The following is a 27,876-nucleotide window of genomic DNA, read 5'->3' on the forward strand; positions in this document are numbered from 1 at the left end:
ATTACAACAGAATTAGAGGGAGGTTGACTTGAACAGAAAGAGCAATGGGGAAAAAATAGGTAAAGTGTAGAATCTGAATAAGCAAGCCAAAATGGTCTTGCCGGGCAGAAAGATGTATATGGAGGTGTAGTCATTTTGTATAGGTAGATATTGGAGTTCAGGATCCAAACAGGAAGGGAAGCCTTTCTCAGATCTATGGGATCAGGATGAAGGTGGGGCTCCGAGCAGGTGCTGGGTGTCAGGCTGAGGCTGCTTGTGGACGGTCAGAGCATGTCCACACTGAAAGTACCGATAGACTGTGAGTGCTGACATCAGGGCAGGAGCTGCCCAACCCCTGCCTCGTTTTTTTTAAAAAAGCCTTGGTATGGGTGGGAAGATAGCGACAGGTTTTTCTTTACTTTCCGGGGGATGGCCAGGTCCCATAGGTGCCCATGACTGGTCATTGCTCTATGGCCAGAGAGCTAAGCTCTCCTGGAGGTCTGGCCAGTTAGAGTGCTTTTATTCCATCAACTGAGTGCCTGCCATGGATAATATAAACTGTAGCTCTTGGATCCAGAATATAAGCTGGTTATGGAAACATGACCTAAATGTGTAACAAGTGAAATAGCACAAAAAATAAGTAACTCAGCTCAACAAGACAAGATTTTGCAAGGCAGAGGTACAATTTGTGGCCAAATGGATAGTGCATATGGCAAGTGCTGTAGAGGAAGAGATTCGGGAATGATCACTGTGGGTTGGTGAGGTCTGGGAAGAGGAGGGATCCGAATTGTCTGGTCTTTGAATAACTTCAGAGAAACAGTGAAGGCGTGCCAGATGAGGGAATGGAGATAGGAGTGTGGAGGTAGGACATGTAGAGACATTCTAGAAACAGTGATAGAACTGCTTAATTCAAGTTGGGGGTTGAGGATAGTTCTTCGTTGGAGATGAAACCAAGAAGGTAATTGAAATTGAATGTGATAGTGTTAAGTGAAAGAGTCCTCAGCTTTATCTTGTAGACACTAAGAAGACACTGAAAGTTTTTGGACAGGGGAGTAATGTGCCTAGAATTATTCTAGGAAGATTAATCTGGTGACTGAATATGGACAAGTTAGAGGAAAAGACTTCTCAGGTAGACCAGATGTTGGCATTTGCCCTAGTCCTATTAGGAAGTGATAAATAAATGCTTTAATCATGGAAGTGGCAGCCAGAACGGAAATAAAGAGATGGCTACAAAAGACATTTTGAAAGAAAGAGAAATGGTTGTCCATGGATAAAAGAAGACTCATCAAAGGTAAATCCACATTTTTGGAACCAAGTGACTAGAAGAATATTCTATGAACAGAAAGGGGGATGTTAGAAAGGGGCGTGAGATGGCTAAAGTTTTAGGAGAAGATAAGGAATTCAGCTTTGGGAGATAGTCTTTGACGTTGCAGGAGGCAGAACTTCCTAATGGAAGATAAGAGGGAGAACCTGGCCTGAGATAAACGGTGGGAGTCGCCTGCATAAAAATGACAGCTCAAACTGTTTGAATGAATATCTTCCAGAGAGAACAGAGTCAAAATGTTGGAAATGCCAACATTTTAAAGGAGGAAGAGGAAAAGGAACCACCCAGGCACACAGCGTGCAATCAGACACCGGAGGAGGAGATTACAGATTCTCATAAGCACAGATAAGAGCATCGGGAGGGGAGTTGTGGTCAGCATATCAGATGTTGCAGGGAGGTCAAGGAGAATAGGGGCTGAAAAGGGGCCATTGGTTTAGGCAATTGGGAAGTCATTTACCTTTAAGAACCTTGCAGAACACAGCCCTGTAGTGTGTGGGTGTGCGGGATGGGGGCGTAGACTAAGGAGAGAGCCTTGAAGAAGAGGGAGCATAAACCACTGATGACAGGTGAGAAGGAAAAAATTAAAGGGGGAGAGTATGGCTGTTACTCTTCTTACCTTCTAAATTGGGAATGTGTGACACGGTGACACAGGAAGGCAGAAAAAGATTAAGTCATTGATTTGCTTGGCAAAACTTTATTAAATACCTACTAAGGACCTGGATCTAATTAACAAGCAGAAATTGAAAGCTCTGGGAGAGGGAGAGGACAGTGGAGGGAACTGGAGAGGAGGAATCATGAGAATGAAAGGAGATTTGGGGGTTGGAAATGAGAGACACAGCTTCCTCTGAGACCGGGGAGAAAGCAGAAAGGATGGGGGCTGGATGTAGATTCAGGAATGTTCTGAAACGAAGAGAATAAAGGTGGAAAGCAAGACTGCAGGTGTTGGGCTCCTGGACAAGTGGAAGGTGTCTGCTGGGAGGGAGGGTGGCTAGGGTGACAGGTGACAGGGTGTGAAGGAAAATGTTTAATGACCACTCTAGGTAATGCGAGGGGTCTGAGACAGGAACACAAGGATGGCTAGACAACAGCAGTCCTTGATGGAAATCCCAGTGTCCTTGTGCTTCTTTGAGAAATGGTTATGGCGTATCTGGGTGACTCAGTTGGTTGAACGTCCACCTTGATTTTGGCTCAGGTCATGATCTCACAGTTGTGAGACTGAGCCCCACATTGGCCTTCACGCTGGTCATGGAGTCTGCTTGGGATTCTCTCTCTCTCCTCTTCCCCTCTCCCCTGCTCGCTCTCTCTCTCTCTCTCTCTCTCTCTCTCTCTCTCAAAAAAACGAATGTTTATCAACTACAGTTAGATGATGAGCAGTGTTTGTTTTCACTTTCACTGTTAAGAACTTACCTTCCTCATTTCGTTGCCTTATTTTTCGTTGATACTTTTCTATGATTTTTGTTTGTTTTTAGAATCACCAAAATTCTAAATTGTGCAACCATTCCAGAGTTATAGTCTAATAGATTTCTGAGGTTATCTAAATTGTGGCTGAGATGTTGGTACGAAAGAACAGTACTTTATGGATAAATTTATGGATAGATGAATTCAGCAGGAAAAGTTAGTGAGTAGAGCCCATAAATGGTGCTACCCACCCCTTCCCCCCCCCACAAAAAAAGTAAAGGTTTCAATGATATAAAACAAAATAAATGACAAAATGTTTTATTTAGACCATCTAAATGAAAGCATCAGACTAACTGCTGATCTACTCAGCCCTAGAGAATTCATTTAAGATGACTAAGATCCCAGGGGGTAATTACGATTCATCCAGAAGCTACCGGATCATGAGTGGCGCCATGCCTGGACCCGTAGAGGAAGATGTTTCTTCTAACGAGTTAACCCAACAGGGTCTGTGACAAGGAGTAGCAGACCATGTGGGACAATTAAGTCTAACAGTTACCTGGGCCACCTGATACAGTCCTCGGTTTTAGTAGGATTGCAACCCGGCGAGAATTGGGGAAGAATCTGTTTCTATCACAAACAGTATTTATAAAAACAAGTAAGTCACGAACAAAGTCCTGATATTCCAACTCTGTATCTGAGTCTTGATTGTATTCCTGACCGACTCTACAATTCTCCCCCGCCCCACCCCCCACGGGGGCAGGCGGAACACGAACTCCTCGGCCCCACGAACTGAGTGACCAGCATGTGCTTCCCCGGGGTGGGGGGGGGGGGGATAGATTCACTTTCCCAACCTTGCTTTGAAGTGGGAGGAAAATATTCTCTAGGACCCGAGCCACCGGTCACAACTGAGATGAATCTGCTGAGCTCGTCCGTTTCGTGGCGACTAAAATATGTGTCTTTCCCTTTCTTTTCCTCCTAGGTATGGCCTCACATGTGCAAGTCTTCTCCCCTCACACCCTTCAATCAAGTGCCTTCTGTAGTGTGAAGAAACTGAAAGTGGAGCCGAGTTCCGCCTGGGACATGACTGGGTACGGCTCCCACAGCAAAGTGTACAGCCAGAGCAAGAACATCCCGCCTTCTCAGCCAGCCACCACAACCGTCAGCACCTCCTTGCCGATCCCAAACCCAAGCCTACCTTACGAGCAGACCATCATCTTCCCAGGAAGCACCGGGCACATAGTCGTAACATCGGCAAGCAGCACTTCTGTCACCGGGCAAGTCCTCGGCGGACCACACAACCTGATGCGTCGCAGCACTGTGAGCCTTCTCGATACCTACCAAAAATGTGGACTCAAGCGTAAGAGTGAGGAGATTGAGAACACGAGCAGCGTGCAGATCATCGAAGAGCATCCACCCATGATTCAGAATAATGCCAGTGGGGCCACTGTAGCCACTGCCACCACATCGACTGCCACCTCCAAAAACAGTGGCTCCAACAGCGAGGGTGATTACCAGCTGGTCCAGCATGAGGTGCTGTGTTCCATGACCAACACTTATGAAGTTTTAGAATTCCTGGGCCGAGGGACGTTTGGGCAAGTGGTCAAGTGCTGGAAACGGGGCACCAATGAGATCGTGGCCATCAAAATCCTGAAGAACCACCCGTCGTATGCCCGGCAGGGTCAGATCGAGGTGAGCATCCTGGCCCGCTTGAGCACAGAGAGCGCCGACGACTACAACTTTGTCCGCGCCTACGAGTGTTTCCAGCACAAGAACCACACGTGCTTGGTCTTTGAGATGTTGGAGCAGAACCTCTATGACTTTCTGAAGCAGAACAAGTTCAGCCCCTTGCCCCTCAAGTACATCCGCCCAGTCCTCCAGCAGGTAGCCACAGCCCTGATGAAGCTGAAAAGCCTCGGTCTCATCCATGCCGACCTCAAACCGGAAAACATCATGCTGGTAGATCCGTCTAGGCAGCCGTACAGAGTGAAGGTCATCGACTTCGGTTCGGCCAGTCACGTGTCCAAGGCTGTGTGTTCCACCTACCTGCAGTCCAGATACTACAGGTAAGGCCACTCACACAGAGACGAAATGGCGAGGGCCCGGCGGTGCTCACGGAGCGTGGGCGGTGGCGGCCACTGTGGGAGAAGCCAAATTACGTGCCCACGGTTGTTGCCCTCAAGTGATCTCAGTTTAGTCAGAAAACGAGGACACGTGCACGTGGAAATGATGGTCAGAGGCCATGCGAGACCGGAGCCAAGTAGGCTTCTCGGCATAGACCTTCGGAGTCAGAAGGGAATCCCTGGAGGCTGGGGTGGAGGGCACCGCCGGGCAGTTAGGTCCTCGTGGGTGAGAAGGATCCAGGCCTGGACGGGGCGGGCACTACCGGAGTCACTGTTGCAGGAAGCCTCCAGACTTGCACGGGAGATGAGGAGGACCCCCGCCCGCACAGCGGGGCACCTGGGTGGTGGCAGATGTGATTGAAAGGATAAACTGGGGTGTTGGGGTCTGAAATACCAGACCAAGGGGCCACAGCTGCATCCTTAAACATGGAGCAAGCACTGAGGCCGGTGAACGGGGTGGCAGGAAGAAGGTGAGGCGGGGAGAATGACTTTTCTGTCCCCAGGGAGGAGGCGGGGCAGGAGGGTGAGGTGTGGCCCAGGGGCCAGTCAGCTCATGCCTGGTGGGAGCTCCAGGTTTGGAGCCCTGGATGGGGAGTGTGGCGTTTGCATTCCTTCTGTCAGTCAGCAAGGATTGACTGCCCTTCCAGCGCGTGCCAGGCACATTGCTGGGCCCCGGGGTACAGCACAACACCCCGGCCAGACCCTCTGGAGTCTCTGGCATACTTGTTCCCAGCCCTGGCCCGTGTGTTGCAGTCACCTGCGGGGGTGTGGGGGGGGGGGGGGTGAGGGATGGAGTTGAAAAATAAGCCGGGTGGGGTCCTAATCCCCACGAGCTGAATCAGCCTCTCTGGGTGTGGGGTCGTGCACGGATGTTATTTTAACAGCTTTTCCGGGGATCCCAGCACAGCAGCTAAGGTTGGAAACAGCAGCTCTGGTGGGTCCCCGGATGAGAGAGCCGGGGTTGAACCGGATAGCCCCTCTCGCTGAGCTGTGTGGCGTGGGCTCGTTGCCTTGTTTCTCCGTGCCTTCACTTCCTCGCCCACCAGCTGGGGAAGTCCGGTCACCGGCCTCGGGCTTGCTGGGACGATGCGCCCTGGTGACGCTCACTGTCACCACGCCCGAGTGCCTCGCTCACTGTCCAGCTCGTGGTCGGCGTGTGAGGAGCGGGAAGGAACGGGAAGCAGGAGAGTCCGTTCTGGGGAGACCGTGATGGGCGGTGTTTGAGGTGACGGTGAGCAGGCCCGCGAGGGTGGAAGTCGGCGAGGAGTGAAGCTGAGCTGCCGTGAGAAGCCGTGGGCCGACCCACATTTAAGAGGTTGCCGTGTAGGCCATAAAACCGAAGTCCCAAGACTCGTGTGTGCCTGAGCCCTTCTGCCCTGATGCTCGCGGCCACAGAGAAAGGCTGCGAAATGTGCCAGAGGCGCGTGGGCCCCTCGGACTGGTCACCCATCCCCGAGGCTGCCCTCTCCCTGCCCCGTTTACTGCCCTCAGCCTGCAGGCCTCCGCAGATAACCTCACACCTCCTTCCCTGGGAGGTCTGAGCCTACAGGTCGTGTCCCCGCCCCTTCGTCATCCAGTGGGGCCTCACCGGCCTCTGGGCCCCACCCCTGCTGTGTCTCGGGGGGGCCCTGGCCCGCCCTCCCCTTTAGGAGACTGGGCCACAGCCGCTCTTCAGGCTCTACCCCAGTCCTTCCCCAAGCGTTCCTTTCCCACTCCGTCCAGATGCACCGACACACCATCTCCCCGGCCCAAGAGGAGCCTCTGCTGACCTCCGCTCCTGGCCTCCCTGCCTCCCTGCCAGTTCCGGGAGGGACGGTTCTACTGCTCACGTGCTTGCAGTCTGGTGTCTGTCCGTCTGCTCTGGAGCCACGTGGAGAGGGAAACCATGAGCCGCGCCGTGGCCAAGGGGGAGGCAGGGCCTGAGCTTGGAGGCTGCGGGATAGGGCCCTGCGTGAACCCCCAGGGAAGGGTTGAAGGACAAGGACGTGCGGCGGTGAGACAGCTGACGCATGTTCTCTTTAGAAAGTGCCCTTCTTCCAGGGGTAGCTCTGGGCGGCATGATCGCCCTGTCACCTTCGCAGGTCTGGTTGAGGAATAGCTGGTGTTCGGGCTTTTATTACTCAGTTACGCTAAATTGCCATTCAGTGAACAGGTACCAGTGTTATTTGCCTTTACTAGAAAGTGAACATGGCGACTTATAAAAGGACCTTTAAAAACTGTTCAAAAGGCAATGCAGAAGTGCCCGGGTGGCTCAGTCGGTTGAGCATCCAACTCTTGATTTCGGCTCAGGTCATGATCCCAGGGTTGTGGGACTGATTGTTGTTGTTGTTGTTGTTGTTGTTGTTGTTGTTTTTCTTTTTCTTTTTTTTTTTTTTTAAAAAAAGGCAATGCATACAAGTTGTCAGAGTACAACTTGATGGATCCAGTAACTTTGACTTTGGGATTCTTTATGTCCTCACATCTTACCATCTTGTGCCTGTCCCTTTCCCACCAGATGGTCTCTGCCGTTTACTTTGCTTTTGTGTCTGCACCTGGGGCCTGGGACCCAGCTCAGGGCATCTGGTGGGCGTGGAAGGCTTCTTTGCAGACAGTCCCAAGGCTCTCTTTAGCTCCCCCCTCCCCAACTTCCACCTCTGGCCCCTGCACCCCCGTTACTCTTGGAAGGTCCTCCACCTGGGTGTGATGTGACTCCTTTTCTTTGGCCCTTAGATGACTGTTAACCAAAATTCTGAGCAGGCTGACCTCTTCCTCCTCAGGGTCACTTTGGCCAAAAAGCTTGCTTCGGGTCCTTATAGTGACTTTCTGCGCCCAGCTCTGGATTCAAGGGCACAGTCAACATGAAAGCCAGCCCAGTTTGAGCCCTATGTTCTGTTCCTTCCCCAGGCCTCATCTGAATCCCAGAGTAGTTGGCGACCATCGAGAGCAATCCAGGTGTTTGAGGACAGTCTTCAGCTCTATCTGTGTTAGTCCTAGCTCTGAGGGACAGCCAACTCCAGGCCACATTTATCTAGTTGATTTTCCCAATTGCATTGCCTCTTATGGGGACCGGGGATGGAAAGAAAATCTGCAATTGTCCATTGTTAATCGGAGAAGGAAGACATTTACAGCCACAGCTTGAGAGAATGTGTCTGTTTGAGCTGCCTGGGATAAGGAAGTCAGCACACTGCATCTGTCCTTCTGTGGATCCCTTGGTTCCCTCAGCATCCCCCTATATCTATGCTGGGTACATTATCCCCTGGGGATCTCTCCCTTTTTCTTTCTTTCTTTTTTTTTTTTTTTGAACGTTTATTTATTACTGAGAGACAAGAGAGAGACAGAGCATGAGCATGGGAGGGGCAGAGAGAGGGGGAGACACAGAATCCGAAGCAGGCTCCAGACTCTTAGCTGTTAGTACGGAGTCCAACGCGGGGCTCAAACCCACAAACCGTGAGATCTGACCTGAGCCGAAGTCGGGCGCTTAAGCCTGTCCCTCCTTATTTTAAATGGGACAGTATTAAATATCATCTTATTCCCTTGCCCGACGTGTGATGTGGAAACAGTATGACATAGACGTTCCTGTCCTCGGCCCAAGGTACCTGGAAAAGTAGGTGGTGTTATGGGGAGGGAGCTCTGGCATTTGGGTGGCCGAGGTTGGGGGCATATTACTGCAGTGGCGAGCTCAACTGTGAGTTTTTCAGGAAACAGAGGCTCCTTTTTTTAGTTTTTTATATCTGATGCATGAGTATCCCCTTCCTACTTGACCTTCCAACTTGAAGGTCTGTTACATAGTTAACTGCCAAATCCCGTTGCTTCTCAAACTGTATTGTGCCTAAGAATCACCAGGAGAGCTTGTTAAGAACACATTTCTACCAAGGTCCTGCCCCATACCCACCAAATCAGAATTCCAGAGGAGCGCCTCCAGAGAGAGTCTCCACCCCCCCACCTCACCCCCCCCCCCCCCACGCACACATACTTCACTGTACACAGTTGGGGGTGAGCTTGTGCAGGTGGCCTCAGGTCCACTCCAAGAAATACTGCTAGGGAGAAAGATTTCCTTAATGGTCTCGCTTTTCACATGCTCACACCCTAAGAAATGGAGTCGTAGGTAACTTACTTTTGTTACCTCACCTTGGAAGTCTCTGCCATTTCCTTATTTGATCTACATCCATACCAGTTTTTGTGGGGCTTGTTTGCTTTTTTGTTGTTGTTGTTTTCTGGTGGAGGGAAAGCCAATGGTAAATCGACATGGGGGTATTTCCACTATAGGCGTGATCAGCAAACTAAAAACAGGACCAGATATTAAGCTCTACTCTCAGGAAAAACAAAGGGAAAGACATGCCATTCAGGCAGAGGATAGTCAGTGATTAAGATGTGTGGATTTCTTTTTGTTTCTGGCAATTCAGAACACTCCGTCTAGACTTAATTTGGAACACTTAAGACCGTTACTAAAACCTCAAAAAAACAATGGGCATAAAAATCCAGGACATAAAAAATGGCCAGATAATCTCCTTCTTTAGAATAATCTAACCTTTTTTTTTGTCTGATTCTTTTGGTTGCAGAGTCTGTCTTCAGATTGGTTACATGGTTGTTTTAGGTGGGGTGAAGGTCTATTTTCATTCAGTTCCATTCATCTGCCATTCACTAGGTACCTACTGTGCATCCTGTGGTAGACCTACTAAAGGGAACGAGGTAAGGAGAGATCACTCATCTGGAGGAGTTTATGGTGTCTCTGAGGTGATCACAGGACACAAACGAATCACCCGGAGTGTAATTCCGATGTTTTGCTATTGCCAGTGTTTGATCACTCTGCAGATACTCATTGAGCCTGGAGGGAGCAAATCATGAGCAAACCAGTTAAAGAAATTCAGAGTCAGTGAAAGAATTTGCAAGATGGGCTAACAGGGAAGATTTATAGAGCAAGAGCTGTATCAGAGGAATGTTGAGGTGGGTCTTACAGGAAATGAGAGATGGGGTAGGGGAGCCTGAGAGGCACCAGGATTGGCATAAATGAGGGAAGATGGTCACATCTGGAAGGAGCTGAAGGCTTGAGTCGGAAAGCAAGGGTTAGGGGAATCAGGCTGATCGTGGACATTAACATAGGCATATGGGGCTGGGATTTAACAACGGAGTAATTGAACGAAGTTAAGGATGTTAATGAAGTTATTCAACGGGAATGGCAAAGAAAAACAGAGTGGGGGAAACGCAGAGGTTAGGAGACAGTACTAGTTGATTAGGAATAAGCCCTGGATTATGATGCCTCCCCCCATCCCCCGCCCCCCCCCCCCCCCCCCCAGTATAAATGTGAACACTTTTAGTGCATTTAACTTTCCAGGTACTGTGACTGCATAATTGGCCTAGAGGGGATAGTTTTCTATCCGTTTGTTTTGCTTTCTTTTGTTTATTGACTTTGCTTTCTCTAAGGCACAATTCCGAAGCTCTCGTCTCTTTGGAACCTGGTTTCAAATCCCACCCCTGCTATTGAGTGATAGGCTCTGGAAGGGTCAGGAGGCTTCCACCCCTCTCCTGGCCCTGTGTGTCCCCAGCTCACTGTGTTCTACTGAGTCACTGATAGAACGTCAACGGAGCCATCCACACTCTTGCATCTGGACCCCATTATGACCAGGGCCTGTGTTTGGCCGTATGGTGGGTCAGCGTCGGTGGTTTTGTCTGTGGCCCTGGGACTGTTTTCTCTCCTGTGGATTGAGTTTGGCCTTCTTACCCCAAACTGGGAGCCCTCCATGATCGCCTCTCTATCAGGAGGGGACACGGCACATTCTAAAACGCCATACTCTGAGTCACTTTAGAAGAGGGGCATAGCTTCATAAAGCCATAAACGTAAGTAGTTTCAAAAATTACGTAACTTGTACAGATAATAAAGTATAAAAGATGCCTGACTAGAAGTTAGGTTTGATTGAAGAGTGTAGAAACCAATCATATTGCAGGCATTGGCTTTTTAAATGAGTCTTTTGTTACTAGCAGATAACAACAGGACAAGGCTCCAGTTTGAGGGTATTAAGTGAAATACTCAACCCATTGACAATCCCATCCACCCAGGGAGACGGCCATAAATACGTGAAAGCTTTTAGGGCTGCAGCTTGTCTGAGAAGTAACCAGTAAGTTGTCCAGCTGGTAGGTTATCTTCAATTTCCCTTTACTCATCTCTGGGACCTTGAACCGTACGGTGAAATAATTTGAAATTAAAATTTTCTTACTGGAAAGCTCAAGTGGGAAGCTTCGTGTGTGCTCGACTACATCGGCCCAAGTGCCCTTCCCTTCTACGCGCACCCACGTATGCAAGTGTTCGTGCACACCAGCTGCGTGCCACAGCGTAAACCCGTGCGTGGCGTTTGCAGACAAAGGTGTCCTTGTGGCGCCTTGGTGGCAGAAGCTGACACGTGGCTGCAGCAGAGATGCCAACGGGCACAGGTGTCCCCCACACCACCTCAGGGAAGGACACACACGGACACATGCAGCGGACAGGCACGTACGTGCAAAGACACACACGCACACCTTCAAAGACCATGAAATAACCTGCACCTTCACAGACCACACGAGCAAAGCCGAGCAACCCTAGAGATTGAGCAGCGTTAATGCCCCGGAAACTTGGCCCAGCTTCCTGCCTTGCTGCAGGGATACCAACTACGTGTCCCGAAACCTGAGGACAGTGGGCCAGACCGCTTTGGGGCTGGGCCCGAACCACTTTGGGCCTCGAGGCATAAGCCTGTTGTTTCCAAAGTGTAATCCAAGGATCCTCCTGCCCCAGAACCACCCAAGTACTTCTCAAAAATGGAGGTTCCTGAGGCGCCTGCGTGGCTCAGTTGGTTAAGCATCCAGCTTCGGCTCAGGTCATGATCTCACGGTAGGTGAGTTTGAGCCCCGTTATCAGGCTGTCTGCTCTCAGCACAGAGCCCGCTTTGGATCCTGTGTCTCCCTGTCTCTCTGCCCCTCCCCTGCTCACATTCTCTCTCTCTCTCTCTCTCTCTCTCTCTCTCTCTCTTTCCCTCTTTCCCTCTGCCTCTCTCTCTCTCAGAAATAAGTAAGACATTTGAAAAAATTAAAAAATAATAAAAATAAGATGGAGATTCCTGAGTTGCAAAGCAAATCTAATGAACAGGCTCTCTGGGGGTGGGGCCAGGTGACATACATTTAAACAAGCTCTATAGCTAATTCTGCTGTTAAAACATTAATGAGGTATGACTGGCATACAGAAAGCTGTGCATATTTAACGTGTGCAATGTAATGGGTTTGGAGATAAGTATGCACCGTGAAACCGTCACCACAGTCTGCCGTAAACAGATCCATCACGTCCAGAAGTTGCCTTCCACCTGCTCTTCATCACCATCACCATCCCCACCACCATCATCATTTTATCCTCTGAGGACTGTTCCTCTGGGTGGCGGGGGTTCCAAAATCTCTCACCCCTTGCCTACCCCCCAGCGGGCATACCGCGTGCCCGGTTGAGATGGGAGAACAGGGCTGCCGGTGACGGCCTGGCATCGAGCTGTTGATCCTTCACCTGTGATCAAACCCCTTTGCTTGTGATCAAACCCCTTATGTCCCAGTGGTGGTGACAGTGAAGATCCAAAAGTAGTTGGTGAGGTAGGAGACGTGTGTGTTGGTGAACTGGCAGGTGGGTGGTTAGGAGGAGGCTGGTTGGTCGGGTGAGGTGAGAAAGCAGATGAGCAGCAGAGGAGATGATGCGAGTTACTCTCTTCATGCTTTACAATAGATGTAGCATTTACCGCGCTGTAGCTGCTGGGCTCTCCCTCGAGCCACAGCGGGTTTGGAGCTATAATCCTCATTTATGCATCGAACAAGTAATTTTTTGAATTCCGAAGATGTGCCAGACACTGTGCTTTGTGCTGAGGTTTCAAGAAATGAGTAGGAGTGCCCTCAACTATGCGGCTCTGCCCCCAAATCTGTAACGGAATGATCTGTCCTTGGGGAGCCAGTGGTTGGGTGTGCTAGGTTCCACTGCCCTTGTCCCCCGGCATAGACATCTCTTACTAAACCGAGGAGGCAGAATGTGCAAGACAAGCCCGGAGTCGCCTCTCTCCCTCAGCCCTGTTGGCTGCTGACCAGTCTTAAAGCCAGCTGGAGGATCCGGGCTCTCGGTCTTGGGTATTGGGCCCTGGGTAATGGGCCCTCGTTCCCAGGCAGAGATGCAGATGCTGGCGTTGTGGGAATGAAGGTCTCAGGTTGGGCGTTCCCAAAGCAGAGCCTGAGGCAGGACTTGGGTGCCTAGAGTCCTTCTGAGAGACATAGGGAATGGGGAAGTGACAGGAAAATTAGGGAGCTGCCCCGTTCTCCCTCCAAGGGGGCCACTGAAGGCCTGTGGGATCAGGCGCTGGAAGGGCCGGAGGCTGGGACTCTGCACCCACCCCCCTAGGTTGAGGGTCCTGTGCCCTTGTGTGGGCCACGCTGGTGTGAGGACCCTGTGGGCTGGGGCAGACTGAGAGGAGGCTGCAGCAGAAAAGAAAGGGGACGTGTCACCGTCTGAAATCAGAGGGACCACACCCATGGCCCGAAAGGCCCCGGGGTGTGTGCTACAGCACCACGCCCGGACCTCCTTCTGGGTCCTCCCCGCCAATCCAATCACATGTGAGGTGTGTTTAGATGGAAAGCGACTAAAAGGGAAATGCCCTTTTAGGCAAATGTAAGGACCGTATAGGCTAAGAATTCAGAGTCGAACTCCAAACTTTCGTGTTTTAGAAGTTGGAGATAGGACTTAAGAGCTGACATTAACAAATCCAGCCTCCACCCCACCTTCCTTTTGTAGCTGACTAGGTGCCTGCGGGAGGTGGGAGATGGGCTGGGCTCTGAGAGAGAATACCTGGGCAGGGGCAGGGGCCTGAGGGCACAGTGGCGGGAGGTGGAGGGAACTGCTCCTCTTCCCGTGTCATCCAAGCACACTCAGGACGTGTGCAGGCACTGTTCCCTCTGGCTCCTTTGTTGAATGAGTCAGTGGCTAAGTGGCCATGTGAATGAATGAATGAATGGCATTGGTGGCCCCATATGTTTTAGCCCAGCTCACACTGCCACACGGCAGACACTCTCACACACCCGGTTGCTTGTGTTCTGTCACTGGTCACCCGAACCCTGGGCCCGTGACGTCCGGCATCTCTGAACCCGATCGTATGGGTCTGCAGTGGCAGCCTTTTGGGGGAACACACATCTCACCAGAAACAGTCATTCGCATCTTGCCTTTCCACCTGTGAGATTTCAATTTAAAACCTGAAGACAGCTGACTCGGCTTTTAACAGATTAGTTCCCTGAAATCAGCCAACATCTGTCATGTCCCATTATACCTTTGCAGAAAATTAGAAGCGACTCCCCTAGCACGGAGAAGGGGTCGAGCACAGCACGATCTGACTAGAGAACCTTGAAGGTGTGAAGACGGTGCCGTCCTCTGGGCCTCTAACCTCTTACCTGCTTCCCTGGGGGACCTTACTCACATGCTAGACATGACTCCCTCAACTCTGTCTTCATACGTGTGAGCTGAGCGAACAGAGATTTCCCGCAGGGAACGCGGCTGCTCGAGCATTGCTGCACATGAGCTCGGCGCATGGTGAGCTCTGCGTAAATGTGAGCTGCGGGCATTTTTACCACCGTTCTTCTCCTCATCGCCATGTGTGGCAGCGGACTTGGCTTTGAATTCCAGACCTGCTCCCGTATAGCTGTGTGATTTTAGGCAAGTTCCCACTCCTCTCTGAGGCTCATTGTTCTTTCCTCTTACGGGGGAAAAATCACAGCCGTTGCCGAAGCTTTTATAAGGACTAAACGAACAAGCTGCGTGTGTCTGACTCACCTGTGTGCGCCTAGCCTGGCCCGAGGCGCCTGTCATAACCATCATGCTTTTCCCTTGGGCTCCCTTCACGGTTAGGCGCCTCTGGTCTAGCCTGTACTCAGTCTGGCCTGTGTGTGTCATTATTAGCTATCAACAGCCCCAGTATTCCCAAGCTTCTTGGGATCGTGCATGATTTCTTCATCATTTCTATCGACGTGGAGGCCTGCTACCGTGCTTTACCTTCGACAGGTGCTAAACGAAGGAGGGCCCGCGTGCAGGGAGTGTGTTTGGTGGGTCTCCTCCAGCGTCAGGGAGGGACGGTGTCCAGCTCAACAGTGAAGGGGTCAGCATCGGAGGAGAGGAGCGACATCCGCCCTCTGAGGCGGGAGGGAGAGGTGACGGAACTGTGTTGGTGTGGATAGAAAGACAGGGTGCTGTTCCTCACTTGAGGGCATGGGCTGTCGCCACCCTGCTGCCACTGGTGAGCCGGAGGAAGGCTGTGAAGTACTACGCTCTTTGGGCCGGGCACAGGGGCCTCGGAGAGTGGAGAACGGCACCCTGGAAGCCTCGTGAAGGTTTGACACCTGCCAGGACTTCCTGCGTCCACTCGCCATCTCTGCCGACATCAGAAGGTCAAGGAACGAAGACTGGAGTGACGTAAGAGACTGTTCAGAAACTGTCCGATGGCATGTGAGTGTGTGTTGGTGTGATTGTGTGTCGGGGGTGGGTATTGGATGTGTCGGTGTGTTGGATATTTGAGTATGTATTTTGTGTGTGTGTTGTGTGTGTGAGTGTATATTGTGGGTGTGTTGAGTGGGTTTAGCGTGTGTGTATGTGTGTTGGGTGCTGGTGTGAGTGTGTTAGTGTGTATGAGTGTGTGTTGGTGGGTGTGGACGTTGGGTGTCTTGGATATGTGAGTATGTGTCGTGTGTGTGCCGAATGTGGGTTTCGTGTGTGTGTGTGTTGGAGGTGTGAGTATTGGCGTGAGTGGGTGTTGGTGCGGATGTGTTGGGTGTGCATGCTCATGGGCAGCAGGTAGACTGGTCCATAGAATTTCCCATATTTGGAGCCCCCTCTGGTCCTGCTGCTTGTGACAGGGGATGTGTGCTCTTCAGTCACAACCTGATTTATGTAAACGTTGACCACAGAATAAAATTTTTTGGCCAGCACACGAGAGACAAACTGTTGGTGTCGCTTCTTCATCATCCACTGCCCTCCAGTGAAGGAGTTCTAGTTCTCTTCTTTCTGTAAATGAGAACTTATAGTGGCAAATAAAAATGCACTGAGTGTGACCCCCCCGGAATATAAATAGACCTGGCACTGAGATCAGATTTTGTCACTTGGGGAAGTGAGCAGCAGGGCCGGGCGGACTCAGGGAGATGGGAGTGCTCCGGGTCCTGATTGTGGCAGTGGCACCACAGATCTGTACGTGGACCAGAACTCATGGCACTTAGGTCAAAAACTTAAATAAAAAATTCTTAAATAAAAATTTTAGATCTCTTCACCCATAAAGACCTCTAAGGAAAATGTTGGTAACATTAAACCCTTAAACCTTATCTTGCCTGGGTTTTCTTCCTGGTTGTGTTGTGTTGTGTTGTGTTGTGTTGTGTTGTGTTGTGTTGCGTTGTGTTCTGGCAAAAGAGATAGATTTGTCCATCCTGCAACAGGATGGCCAGCAGGGTAACAGACATTTCTGGAAATGGCCGGACAGGGCAACCTGTAGAAACAACTCTGGGGAATAGACAGCTGCTTATGACAGCAGCATTTCTATCATGCTGTTTCTTTATTTTATGTGCTGCTTTGTGGGACAAGTCATGGACTTGTCCTCTAAAACTTAGGGACAGTGGCTGCCGGAAACAGAAGTGACACATTGTTCCCTCTAAAGTGTCAAAGTCCAGAAAGAAGAGTAAGTCTGTGGAATTTGGTCATGCAGCTTTATTATGCCTATGGGGTCCTTCCCTTGGCTTTCCCGTTATTGTGGCCATGGCCAGCACACCCGTGTGTGAAACAGCCCAGTTTTTCCCCAAACCAGCTTTTCCCTGTGGCAGGCCCCCCATCTGAGGGGGTTTTCATGCTGGTTCTTCAGGGCAGGTCTTCTTTCCTCCGCAGAGAGAGGGTGCCTGCGTGCCATCTTGGACACGGTGTGTTAGCTCGTCTACGTCTAAGTGACAGACCTTGAAGAGGGGCCCCTGTCCCCGGCAGTGATCTCAGGCATGACGAGACCAGTTCTGGCAGCAGGGCCTGGGTCATGCACCCCAATAACTGGGCCATGGCCCAAGGCCACATGCTGGGCGCAGAGCCACATTCCTTCTTTTCCCTCTGCGCCGACAGGAGCTTTCTGCTTGCTCCTGTGGAAGAAACAAGAGAGCCACCAGCATGTAAATGTAATTTCACTGTGCCCTCTGCAGCTCAGAGCAGCCAGTTTAAGACACAGGTCCTCTGCTATGACTGTCCTGGCGGTGAGAGGTCCGCTGGTTTGCAGATTTGAGCTCATGGCCACACTACCCCTGTTTGCCTCTCCTCGTCGTGCTGTCAGGCTGCTCTCTCTGCATTAGTTCCAAGGAGGTATCCTTCCTTGCTCTTAATCATTCCCTTTTCTTCCTCAGAAGACATTCCCCAAATCTCCTTCCTTGATTCTATGCCCTTCCTCTATTCCCGGTTACAGCTCCCATATTCTGGGTCCTAACCTGGAATTCAAAGTCCTGTTCCAAGGGCCCCAGCCTTCCCCTCACCCCGTGTGGCCTCCGTGCCTGCCAGGAGACGGTGCTGCTGCCTTTGCTTCCGGTAACTCCCCTGTCCTGCGTCCCACCCAGGCCCCCGAACCCAGCCCTGTTCCACTTCCCTTCTGAAACTCAAGAGCCAAATCTGCCATGACCAGAAGTGATCTCTCCCTCCTCAAAACATTTAGATCTAGTGCAATCGTCTTGTTAGTCATTCATCCATTTGATCTCCAGGGAAACTGTGAGCTTCCTGGGGCCAGGGTCTGGCTCGTAAACCCTGTGGGAGAACCAGAGCTGATGTTACAAATGATTTTACAATGAGCTGAAATCACTAGCTAACACCAGCTCAATCTAGGGAGGTGCCGTGGGGACAGAGACCTGGGTCCCAGCATCCCACCAACCATGTGATGCAGGATGAGTCTCTTAGCCATTTCCTTAGCTTCTGGATCCCATGATGTTCCATAAAGGCCTTGGGGACCATGAAAGTCTCTGCAAGTTAGCGGCACTGTGTTGAAGCTTTCCACAGCTCTTCTGAGTCTTGCGTGTATAGATTATTCTCTCTTTTTTTTAATGTTTATTTATGTTAGAGAGAGAGACAGTGTGAGTGGGGGAGGGGGCAAAGAGAGGGAGACACAGAATCCGAAGCAGACTCCAGGCTGTGACCTGTCAGCACAGAGCCCAACGCAGGGCTCGAACCCACGAACTTTGAGATCATGATGTGAGCTGACGTTGGACGCTTAACCGACTGAGCCACCCCGACGCCCCTGTAGGTTATTAATTGTAACATTCCTCGTTCTTCCTTTTTCTTCTCTTCCCTCCACCTGTGTTCCCAGGGCTCTCCCAAGCTAACCCAGGTGGACATACAAGCAGTGACGGGAAGTCTCCACAAGTCACACACTTAGGCACGGGGACACAGTTAAGCGAGAACTGAGCTTTCAGAATGTTGCCAGTTAATTGCTGTCCTGTCCTGTGTTGGGGCTGCCCCTGAAAGAAATGTATTCACGTCTGACTCTCAATTTGGTGCCATGCAGATCCAAACGAGGCTTCTGACGGAAGATGTAAGACCGAAGATGATTTTCTCTGAGAACTGTGCCATTTACAGTTTTTTCCCCCCAACTTTTCATGTTTGTGTTCTGTGTCGTGCTTTGTATGGAAAGGCCCGTATTTTCATCTCAGTGCATTACTTTATAAGCTCTACTCAGCAGAGCAGTCCCTACTGTGTGTGAGACGCTGTGGGGTACCCTTGGCCCTGGAGGGGGTGCCGTGGCTTCTTTGGAAAGAACGTCTCTTATGGGCACATACGTTTGGATGAAAGCCTCAGGATTGGAAGGCACCAGAGAAATTAGCAGAAGGGCCGAGTGGGCCCCACTCTCTGTGAGGGGGAAGCACCAGTTTGTATTTGCCCAGGCCTTTGGTTGTGATGGTGATGATGGCTGTTCATCTTTCCTGAGTGTTCCAGGAACGTGGCCTCATGTGATTGTTATCATAACTCTGAAGGGAGCTGGGGCAGCAGCAGCTTCCCCATCTGGCCGTGTGGTCCGGGCCTTGCCCGGGGTCACCCACGTGTGGATAGCCAACCCACGAGTGCAGCCTGTATGTCCACTCTGTCTGGATGACCCCTGCACCACTGCAGAGGGCCTCCAGGCTTGCCCCCGAGAGCTGGAGAGGGCTAGCGGCTGCGGGTAGGCTCAGGAATGCGTGTGATGTGAGCAGCGTCCTGTCCATCCTCCTGCCCTCCCCGCCTCACGCAGACAGGCGTCCTGTCCTCTGGAGAGTGCCGCGGAGCCACAGTGCCTTTTCCTGTCACGTCAGGAGCCCCGAGCGAGGCTTGGTTTGGTGCAGCTGCTGGATTTGCACGCTGCTTGGTTTTTACAAGCCACGGCCCGTGTCCCGGTAGTAGTGAAAGGGTGCCCTTGGCACGCCGGACAGGGCAGTGTCCGCACCACGTCCAGCCCAGAGACCGGACGGCGTGGGCGCGTGGCCACAGTGCACATGCGTGTCTGCCAGGGCAGGCCACGCGTCCGCACATCACCCCATGGTGGACTCGGGCGCAAGTCAGCCTTGGCCCCAAGAGCATGCCCCTAAACGTGAGGACGGGAAGGATGTGGATAACTGCGACGCCCGAGTGCCGGCTCTGCGGGCTTCTGCCCAGGGAGGAACCACCTGGCGCACAGGGCAGTGGGGCTGCACCCCCCCACCCTGCGCCCGCCCCCCCCCCCCCACCGGCTGACGGCAGGGTGTGCCGAGCCCCTTGCCCACCTGCTCTTTGGTAAAACTCCCCGCACTCAGTCTAACTGCCTGCTGCGGAAGGAAGGCACGTGCGGTCGTGTCCTGCGGGTACCAGAGAGGAAGCAGGAGGGACTCTGTACATATTCATGTTATCCCTCTTCCCATCTAGCGAGCAAGACTCACCACACTTAAATACTTTCAATTTTGCCTGCACAGCATGAGAATTGCTGGGTTTGTTTTGCCACAGAAATTGAACATTTCTAAGGAAACATGACAACACTGCCTTTCCTAGCAGGTAGGAGAGGGCTCTTCTGCAGGAGATATGCTCCCCGCCGCCCTTGGGAAATGAGATAGTGCCCGGTGCCAGCGAGGGAGGCGGAGGGTCCCAGCTCTTCAGTGTCTCCTGATCAGGGCGCTCGCTGCCTGAGCTAACCCGCATTAATAGAGCTGGGCGCCCCCGTCGGTGAGGTGGGCCGTTGGCCGGGATGGAGGCGGGCCGTGGTGCTAAGTGCTCTGCACAGTTATTGTTTTTCTTCTTTATTCAAACCGCCCTTCAAGGACTTCTGTTTTGTTTCCCTATTCATCTTTCTTTGGCCGCCGTGTTTTCCATGCATCTCTCCCTTGTCTGTTGTAAATTCTCGTTGCATTTAAAATCTGTATTTTATGCTTCCTTGCATTTGAGGGAACATTTGGACTTCCATTTGTTTTATAATTTGTCCTGGGGGTTAGTCTTGGGCAGCCGGCTAGATTGTAAATGTCTTGGGTGTCCGTTCTGGTGATTAACATATTCTCCATACTTGATCGGGGGAGTTGAGGATTAGAGATTTCACAAGGTCTGTTAAAGGAAAGCTGTTATATAAATCCCCTAAGCCTTTCATGATCTGCAAAGGTCAGCATTAATGAAAATCATTTCAGGAAATTTTTTTTTTTTAATAATTTAGGTATGTTTAAAAGAGCTTTTGCGAGAACCTTCATACGTTGCTGGTAGGAATGCAAAATAGCGTAGCTACTGTGGAAAACAACTTGGCCCTTCCGCAAAAAGTAGAATTTCTGTATGAGCCCTGCAGTTCCACTCCTGGGTATATACCTGAAGGAATTGAAAACAGGGACTCAAACCAATACTTGTCCAGAGGTGTTCATGGCAGCATTATTCAGTAGCCAGAAGGTGGAAACAGCCCAAATGTCTATCAGTGGACAAATGTATAAGCAAAATTGTGGTCTGTCTGGACAACGGAGTATCATTCAGCCGCGAAAAGGAACAGAGTGCAGTTGACCCTTTGAACAATGTGCGGTTAGGGGCGCTGACCACCCTGCACGGTCAAAAATCCACGTGTAACGTTCACCGTCACAAAAACTTCACTACTAAAAGCCTACTGTTGGCTTAAACCTCACCAATAACATAAAGTCAACGTGTATTTTGTACGTTATACGTGTTATTTACTATATTCTCATAATAAGGTAAGCTAGAGAAAAGAAAATGTTCTTAAGCAGATCATAACGAAGAGAAAATGCATTTATAGTACTATACGTTATCGAAAAAAACCCGCACATAAGTAGAGCCATGCAGTTGTCACCTGTGTTGTCTGAGGCTCGGCTATACCAGTAGATGCTACATGAGGGCAAACCTTCAAAACAGGCCGCAGAAGCCAGACACAACAATAAAATGTTTTATTCCCTTCATATGAAATGTCCAGAATAGATGAATTTATACAGATAGAATGCAGATTGGTGGCTGATGTCAGGGGCTGGGGGACACAGGAGGGGAGGCTCTGCTGGTGGGGAAGCTGTCTTCCTTCTGAGTGATGGGAACGTTCCAGAACTAGATAGAGGGGCTGGTTACAGTGTTGTGAGGCCGCTAGGTGCCACGGAATGGTGTGCTTTAACGTGGCTCATTTTATGTTCTGTGGATTTCACTTCCATAAATTAATATTGAAAAAGAAGAAAGAACTTTTGCAGGCTGAGAAGTGGGGATGAGGTGGGATTTTACTGTGAACTGAGACTTAGGCCTTTTTGGGTTTGTACAGGGGACCCAGAATTGTTAAAAATGCCAGCTAGAATATGAGTAGCTTTGAGAGCTGTATCTGTGTAGTTGCTCCAGGAATGGATTTAAAAATCCTTGCAAAAGCAGAATTTTGAGGATGATTTATACTTTTCTGGTGCTAGGTTGAAACAGTGGAGTAAATTAGGGGTTTTCTTTTTTTTTTTCACTGACTTGGGAAGAAAAGGAACGTCTTTATCCTAGCTGTCTGCGAGGCCCCTGGGCACCCTGGTGCGTAAAAGTGGAGGTTGATGTTGCCCTGATGAGCGTGGTATTACCTGAAGGCCAGGCACCGTCTGCACAGTGAGCCAGGGGTTCCCAGAGTCTCTTTGGGGTGTGTGTGTGTGTGTGTGTGTGTGTGTGCGCGCGCGCACGCGTGCGCGCGCGTGTCTTTCTCTCTCTCTTATAAGGAGGACCCATCCTGTCTGGGGAGAAAAAAGACCTGTATTTATGATATGTTAGTGTTGCTAAAGTACACAGTAGAACTGATTTCGGAGCTGGCGACCCTGAAACAAAGCTCCACTTGTGCCGCTTCCTGACTCCGTGTTCGTGCACAGGTTCCTCAACCGTCCCGTGTCTCAGCTTTCTGGTCCCTGCACTGGGGATGCTCATACCGGCCTGTCGCCGTGAGGCTGCATTGAAGTGCACGGCCTGGGAAAGCGCATGGGAACCGTAGCCAGCCTCCCCCACAAAGGGGAAGTGGTGGTGAAAGCGTGTCACCTGTGGAGTGATGACCCCAGGGAGGCCAGGGGCTCCCTTCAGTCTCGCGTTTGAACCCCCTCATCCTTTCACCGCTCCTTACGTGCGTGCCCCTCAGTGTCGTGCGCTTTCTTTGCACTACCGTGTGGAAGAAGCACAGAGTGCCTGGGTTTTCTTTGGATTTTCCTCACGTGTCTTCCTCGCCCCTGGATTCCGTGTGGGTAGTGGTACTTTATTCTCCCAGACCTTCAGAGGAGAAAGGAACCTGCATATTACCACATGTGTATTTACACATTGTCTTCGTCCCCCGCTGCTATTAAGAAAACCAAAGTTCAACAAATGTGACATTATCACTGGCTTTCCGGGGACCCTCTCCTTGCCGTGGTATCTGTTATTCCGCAGAACACTGTCCCCTTCTGGCCACTTCTCCCAAGTCTGAACCAGTCATATGTCCATCCTTCTCCAAATCTGGATTGGTTATTCCTTCTCTCTCCCCTTCAGCCAGGAAGCACTTAGTGGGCCCCCACTCTAAGCGGGGTGGGGTGCACCACGATGAAGAGAAGGAGGCCCTTCCCTCAAGGAGAACCCAGGAAGGACACTGAGAAATCACTATGATCACAGCCAAGCTGTGTTGAGGGTGATAAGATTTCATCATTAAACTCTGTTTCTGTAGCCATTTCATTCCCCAGTCATGCTTCCCCATAATTTTGGGTAATTTGTCCAAAATATCTTTTGCAGGGTGTATTTTGTGACTATTTGTAAATCTCCCTTCCCTCAGTTTTTCTCTTGAGTCTGTGTTCTTTCTCTTCCTGGAAATTTGTGCTGGTTATATCAAACTGCCCTATAAATTGTTCTTTAGAACAGCTCCAATTTATTCTGGTTCTTCACTTTCCTCTGGCCTCTTGGAAAACTTTTTCATGTCCTCAAGCTCAAATGTATCCATTTCCGTATCACGGATACAGAAGTTTTTCTCCCTCGTAGCACAGATGTCAGGTAATTGGGTTGGCATTATCAGCCCCACCGCATGGCCAGGTGGCCCCAGGAGGCGATGTGGAGAATCCCCCAAGGCCACCCAGCCAGCCGGTGATAAAAGGTGGTCCCGGACCTCTTAATGGTCGTGCAGTTACATTTAGGCCTTTCCCTCCGTTTCGGAGCCGCCCACTGCGATGGTCACTTTGATGGCCAAGACTGCCGTTCCCCGGGATCCGGGCTACGCGCAGCCTCCTCCTTAATGACCGAACACATGTGGCTGCTGGCAGTGGGAGACAGTATGAATATTAATAAACTATATTTCACTTTTATTGCTTTTTTATTAGGTTTTCATGGAGATGGTGTTTGTGAGTGAAGTCCAAGTGCTGAGCCATAGACAGGCATTTTGTTTCCTTGACAAAATGGCGAAGCTTCAGCCAGAGGCAGGGGTGTGCTTAGGAGCAGCTCGTTAGGAGAAATGCCGGTCAGCATGGCAGGCCACACAAAATGGGATGAGCCTGGGAATTTTTATATTGTAACTCATCTGTGGCAGATAAATACCATCGCTGGGCTTTGCAAGGAACTTCTCTTGTGGCTGTGGCAGCACCCCACCCCATGAGCGATTCCGTCACCTTCGCCTGGGGTTGCCGTGAGAGTATTGCCCTCCTCCCACACTGGACCTCACGGCCCTCCCCTTCCCCTTCCTCTGCTCATCTGACATCTTTCCACCAAACCAAAGCCGGCACGACCTCCCCATCTCTCGCGTCTCACAGCCTGTCTCTGTTTTTGTGTGACCATGGATGCCCCTGGGCCTACAGGAATAATTGGACCAGCAGGTAACGGTGGACTTGTCAGTATCACTGGCAGCTGGCCCTTTGAGACCCAGGCAGATGAGAACGGAGTTGCCATGTGGCTCCGGAGACAGGAGGTGGGGCAAGAATGATCCTTCAGCAAGTACCTTTGGGTCCTGCTCTAGGGGAAGACGCTCGCTGGAGCTCTGAGCTGAGCGTGGCTGGGATGTGTCACTTTCAGGCCACATCTTGATCTTTGTGGTGAAGATGGGGCTGTTCCTCATCGGGCCAGGGGACGGAACCTCGGCCACAAACCTTGTGTCCTGTGGAGCGTGCGAGCGCACGTGTCTCTGGGATCGTGGAGCGTGCCTGTGGGAGAGCTGTCGGGGAGATCAGGTGCATTTCTGCTAACTTGAAATTAAATAGTCTACTTCAGCCGGGTCAAAAGATCTGAGAGACCCAAAGTGCTGAGTAGCGGAGGATACTGAGGTTTAACCATTCTTGATTTCTTATTGAATTGGGGGGGGGGGGGGAGGGTATGTTCCCGCTTTTTCAATTCCCGATGTTGTCTCAGTTAGAATTAATTACTCCATAGACAGACTGCCCTCTTTATGCACGTAGAACTCGCCTGTTTTTACAATTGGATTATCACTCCTTTCACGTATTCGATTTGCAGCACGTTTATTGAGTGCCTACTGAATATTATATTTTAATACTCTGATGAATGCAGGTATTTTTAGAAATGGTTACATAAGTCACAATATTGGAGACTAAAGAATATCCTATATGTGTAAGTTTTCCAAGTGACTGCAACTTAATCCATTTCCACACCACACTTACAGTGTTTTCATTTTTCTGGACAGAAATCGAACAAGAAGACACCACTGCACCCACTGCCCTCTGATACAGAGGAGAGGACAAAGGGGGAACGGCACTGACATTTAATGAGCACCTGCTAAAGGCCAAGGGCCTACCTTTAACCCTCATGAGCTTTCTCATCCCCATTTAGTAGATGAGAAAATTGTATCTCAAGAAACCCATTGCCGAGTGACAAGGCTAGTAAGTAGCTGCTGGGATCTGAACCAGATGTGTCTGCTTCTCAGATACCCGCTCCTTCTACCGAGGGGCGTTCCCTCTCCAACGGAGCCTTTTCTTAATCCCTCCAGGTTATCATTATGAGTGTCATGAAATGTGCTCGTCTATGGAGATGCACTTATGCATTCTATTTAGATGTTTAATTCTCTTTGCTCCAAAGTTAAAAGGCTATTGTTATCTCTGTTCATTGAATTCTTAAAATAATAACTAGAGCTGCCTTTTATTAAGTGCCTATCGTGTGCCAGGGACTTTATATGTATACATCATCTCTATCGTGCACGACTCTTGCAGCTAAATACTTGGCCTGTTTTATCAATGGGGAGACGGTCTCACAGAGGTTAAGGACACTGCCCGCAGTCACATAACCACTAAGTGATAGAGCCGGGTCTTTCTGCCTCGAGAGCTGTCATGTTTTCTCAGAGTGGTTGGTCTCTGGTCATCTCGGGGTTCAGCTGTCGGCTCGCTACTGTCAGTGTGCCAGCCCCTCCCCCCCCCCCCCAATGTGACGAGTGCAGAGTCAAGTCCCCAGACTTGTTAGAGGTAATGAAAAAATAGTACGCAAGAGCCAGAGGGCCTGGATTCCAGCTTCAGGCTGGACGTGCGACCTTGAGTAAATCATGAACTCCTGGAATTTTGGAAGTATAAATCCCTTGTCCCTGCTTCCCTGCCTGGGCATTGATCACACGTGTAGGAGAATTTCTGTATGCTCCATCCACATAATGTGTGTAGGCTGGATTGTGTTTAGTACACGTCCACACCACTTTGTTCTGATGCGTACAGATGCTATTTTGATTAATACATTGAAAAACATTATGTGGATGCCGTAGCTCTTTTGGCATTGTGTATTTTCGGTTGGAAATTAATAATAAAAGTACAGTTACTATCATGTGGCTTTGATTACTCTTTTAGAGGTAAGTTCCACTAAATGTCCAGGGCCGTGGTCCCCACCACAGGGACAGCACCTGCCCCGCACACCCTAATAGAATTGCTGTGCACGTCTAGGATGTGGAAGTACCATGCAGGGGGCGCCGTGCAGAGTGGTGCTTGCATGAAGCAGGCTCCTGGAGAAGGCCTCTCTGTGGCCAGCGAGCGTGAGCTTCGTGTGTGGACTTTGGGACGTCTGTTTGTGGTGCTCAGAGGCCTTGTGGAGTTTACTTCCAGGTTCTGGATTATGTTCCTATAGTTGTTGATGCCAAATAAATGAGTTCCAACTGTTACTAGATTTGTATATCTCTACTAAAAAGAAAATACTGTTTCAGATACTTGGTAATTAGAAATTATACCACCTTGGTCCTCTCTCTGAGCACTGGCTTATTGAAACTTAAAACACACACACACACACACACACACTCACACTCTCAGCTGTCTGTATGTAGCTATGCCTGTTGGTGCATTAAAAGCCTTTCTTTCATCTTTCATAAACTTTATTTTTGAATATGGTTATTTTTTTTTCAATTTCCCTTTTTGTACAATCTGGTCATGATAGACTCAACACCTTCCCTGAAAAGAGAAATAAGTATATCTCATAGTAGGTTTCTATTCCAAAGAGTATCTGGATTCATTTCATAAGACATGGTTCTCAATTCGTTATTTGTTTTTAATATACAATCTGATACTTACAGAGTATGATCACAGGTACTATTTTGTTTAATCATCAGAACAGCTCTGTCTCATCCCCACTTCTCCCTATGGAAGCTCAGAACCTGCCGTGCCGAGAACACGGAGCCAGGAAGGAGTGAAGCCGGCCTGTCCCCGACCGCAGCCAGCTCTCCTGACACTGGGCTTTCATTTTAGTCCAGTTTCTCACGCATAGATCCTGTTCCATACAGTAATGCCAGGTCAGGGTTTAAATGGTTCCAAACAACGTGGTCGTGGCAGGAGGAAAAAAAAAAAATCTCGAAAACTCAAAAGAGCAAGCCTCAATGACATCGTATATCTACTATTGTTGTCTTATTGTATAAAAAGAGAACATAAATCCATTGGCACTCCCTCCACAGACATGAATGCTGAAGTTTATTAATTATAATGGTAAAGGGCTCATCTGAGTGCTAAATTACCAGCAACTGTCATGTTATTGGATGCTCCATTTTATCAGCAACAGTGCCAGATGTTTGCACAATAGACACTATCGAGCTACAGGGACGTGCAAACCGGGCTGTGCAGCCAACCACATACGTAGCCGTTACCGGACTGGGATAACGAGGAGGGGAGCTCTCCTTTTGTCTAAGGAGAACCCTTCCCACAGAATTGCAGCACTGTGGCCCCAAAAACGATCTTGGCAGTGACCTAATCCCACCTCCTTCGGTGCGGATCTTGTTGAACACCCTTAATGTTGAACACATGCTAGGTTCAGGCCCTCGGCCAGGTGCTGAGGAGGAACGGCGTGAAGGCCTGTGAAGCCGACCGGCCAGGCTCAGACACCTGGTTGGTTAGGGGGCCTGCTGTGTGCCCCTCCCCTGTCCAGTGAGCAGGACCAGATCCAGGACCTTGGCCCAGCTCCCCTGACTCCGCGTCCAGTGCTCACGGCAGATAGCATAGGCAGATGTTCTCTCGCAAGTGGACCGTGGGCTGATGCGGTCCCTTTTCCTTTACGCCAGCCAACGGGTGTTCTGTGGTGCTCTGGAGGCACTCTGGGCACAGCTCTTTCCCAAGTACTTGCCCTGCCATCCCTGTAAACTCTGTCACCTCTGCTTGGGTTCCCTGTTCCTTGGGTACCTGGCATTGGGCCCCCGTGTGTCATCTCTGTCC

The 27,876-nt window shown here is 50.3% G+C and overlaps 1 protein-coding gene across 4 annotated transcripts in view; it reads left to right on the forward strand.

Annotated features, from left to right (window-relative positions):
* Positions 1-27,876, forward strand: part of HIPK2 (homeodomain interacting protein kinase 2) — a 190,394-nt gene that overhangs the window by 57,222 nt on the left and 105,296 nt on the right. For all 4 annotated transcript variants that reach the window (XM_086688795.1, XM_086688803.1, XM_086688816.1 and 1 more), the window contains exon 2: positions 3,681-4,764. In XM_086688795.1, the coding sequence (XP_086544921.1) occupies positions 3,681-4,764 (1,084 nt within the window). The remainder of the gene's footprint in view (positions 1-3,680; positions 4,765-27,876) is intronic.

This window comes from Puma concolor, chromosome A2, assembly GCF_028749965.1.
Source record: "Puma concolor isolate L17-30 chromosome A2, mPumCon1.1.hap2, whole genome shotgun sequence".
NCBI lineage: Eukaryota > Metazoa > Chordata > Mammalia > Carnivora > Felidae > Puma > Puma concolor.